This window comes from Bison bison, unplaced genomic scaffold (genome assembly GCF_000754665.1).
Source record: "Bison bison bison isolate TAMUID 2011002044 unplaced genomic scaffold, Bison_UMD1.0 scf7180017847432, whole genome shotgun sequence".
Lineage (NCBI taxonomy): Eukaryota > Metazoa > Chordata > Mammalia > Artiodactyla > Bovidae > Bison > Bison bison.
The window spans coordinates 14,163-15,483 of NW_011478005.1; the positions used below are offsets into that span (position 1 = coordinate 14,163).

The following is a 1,321-nucleotide window of genomic DNA, read 5'->3' on the forward strand; positions in this document are numbered from 1 at the left end:
CATCTTAATCCATTATAGTAAATATTATCATTTTATATTGATACAAATAATCAGTTTTTACTAACTTCATCTACTAAGTACAAGAGGGGTGCATATATTTGACCAGGAAACACCACAGGGGAAGCTCAAACATATCACACTGTGACCCCATGCCAACCATTCCTCTTGATCATGCCCCCAAAGCTGGTCTAGATTATCCCCCTGTTACTTTACAGTGGCAACAGAAAACTTAGCCATCCTATAAATAATGCGTAAAAATTCTAGGGGATAAAAACACAAACTAAACCTGATACCTGCTGATACTGAGATCCAGGTGAGTGGGGGTATAACGGGGCATCTTCAGGTGGAGGTGACTCATGCTCATCTGGGGCATCTTGGTCATCTGGTTCCTGATTTTAAATATTTACAAATAAAGAATTATGTAGGCAAATTCCATTTTTTTTTGTTTGAAATAAAATCTTTAAAAAACCAACCCACTGACAAATTTTATTATAGATAAAATAACTGAAAGAAACCTGATTTGGCTTCTCTCAGAAATACCAGATTCAGGCAATCTCCCCAAAATTTCTTTAAAAGATTCCCTCATTAAGACCACATATAGTATACATATTAATGCAAACAAAATTCCACATAATTCTTCCCCCATTATCATTAATAAACACTGGCCCTATAAAGTAAAAAATTACTTTGCTTTCTTCCATTTCTATCTGCTGCACACTGGTGGCTTTTTTTACCTCCTCTGGACAGAGTTCACAAGCTTTTGCAAGTGTCATCCTAGCACTATGTGATCTCTCCAAGAAATAACCATTTGATGTTTCATTGCTTTGCACTGGAGGAGACCAATTGTTGTAAGTGTATTGAGGATTGCCAGTGTATGGTCGTCTTTCAAGTTCATCCCCAAGCCATTCCACTGCCCAGGTCCACTTCCTTTTAAGATCTCCATTGCCCTTCAAAAGAAAATAAAGCTATGTATGTAAAAAGGTTTTGCAATGTTTTTCAAAGTTAACTTGAAATGACAACTCCAAATTCTTGTAATTCTCATCTTTTAAAACAGAATCCTTAGATTCAGGTTTCTATGCAATTATACACACACAGAGGTTTCTACACAATTATACACACACACACACACAGAGAAAAAACCCTCACCTGTAGAATCTGGTAAGCAACAGGACAATTGCTAAAGAGCGCTACCATACATTTTATACACTGGTATGCTCTTTTTTGATAGTGATTCTTAGAGCGCTGGATTGTGTCAAACAGCCCATCTCGGTCATCTGGGATTCCTTTAAGTGCATTATGAATTCTAAAAAAGAACCAGATA

General features: G+C 36.6%; 1 protein-coding gene across 1 annotated transcript in view; it reads right to left on the reverse strand.

Annotated features, from left to right (window-relative positions):
• Window positions 1–73: 73 nt before the first annotated feature.
• LOC104990943 (probable ubiquitin carboxyl-terminal hydrolase FAF-X) overlaps window positions 74–1,321 on the reverse strand; it is a 34,819-nt gene continuing 33,571 nt past the window's right edge. The window contains exons 23-25 of the mRNA XM_010843282.1: window positions 1,147–1,283; window positions 687–947; window positions 74–389 (exon numbers count right to left, since the gene is read on the reverse strand). Coding sequence (XP_010841584.1) covers window positions 261–389; window positions 687–947; window positions 1,147–1,283 — 527 coding nt within the window. The 3' untranslated portion in view covers window positions 74–260. The remainder of the gene's footprint in view (window positions 390–686; window positions 948–1,146; window positions 1,284–1,321) is intronic.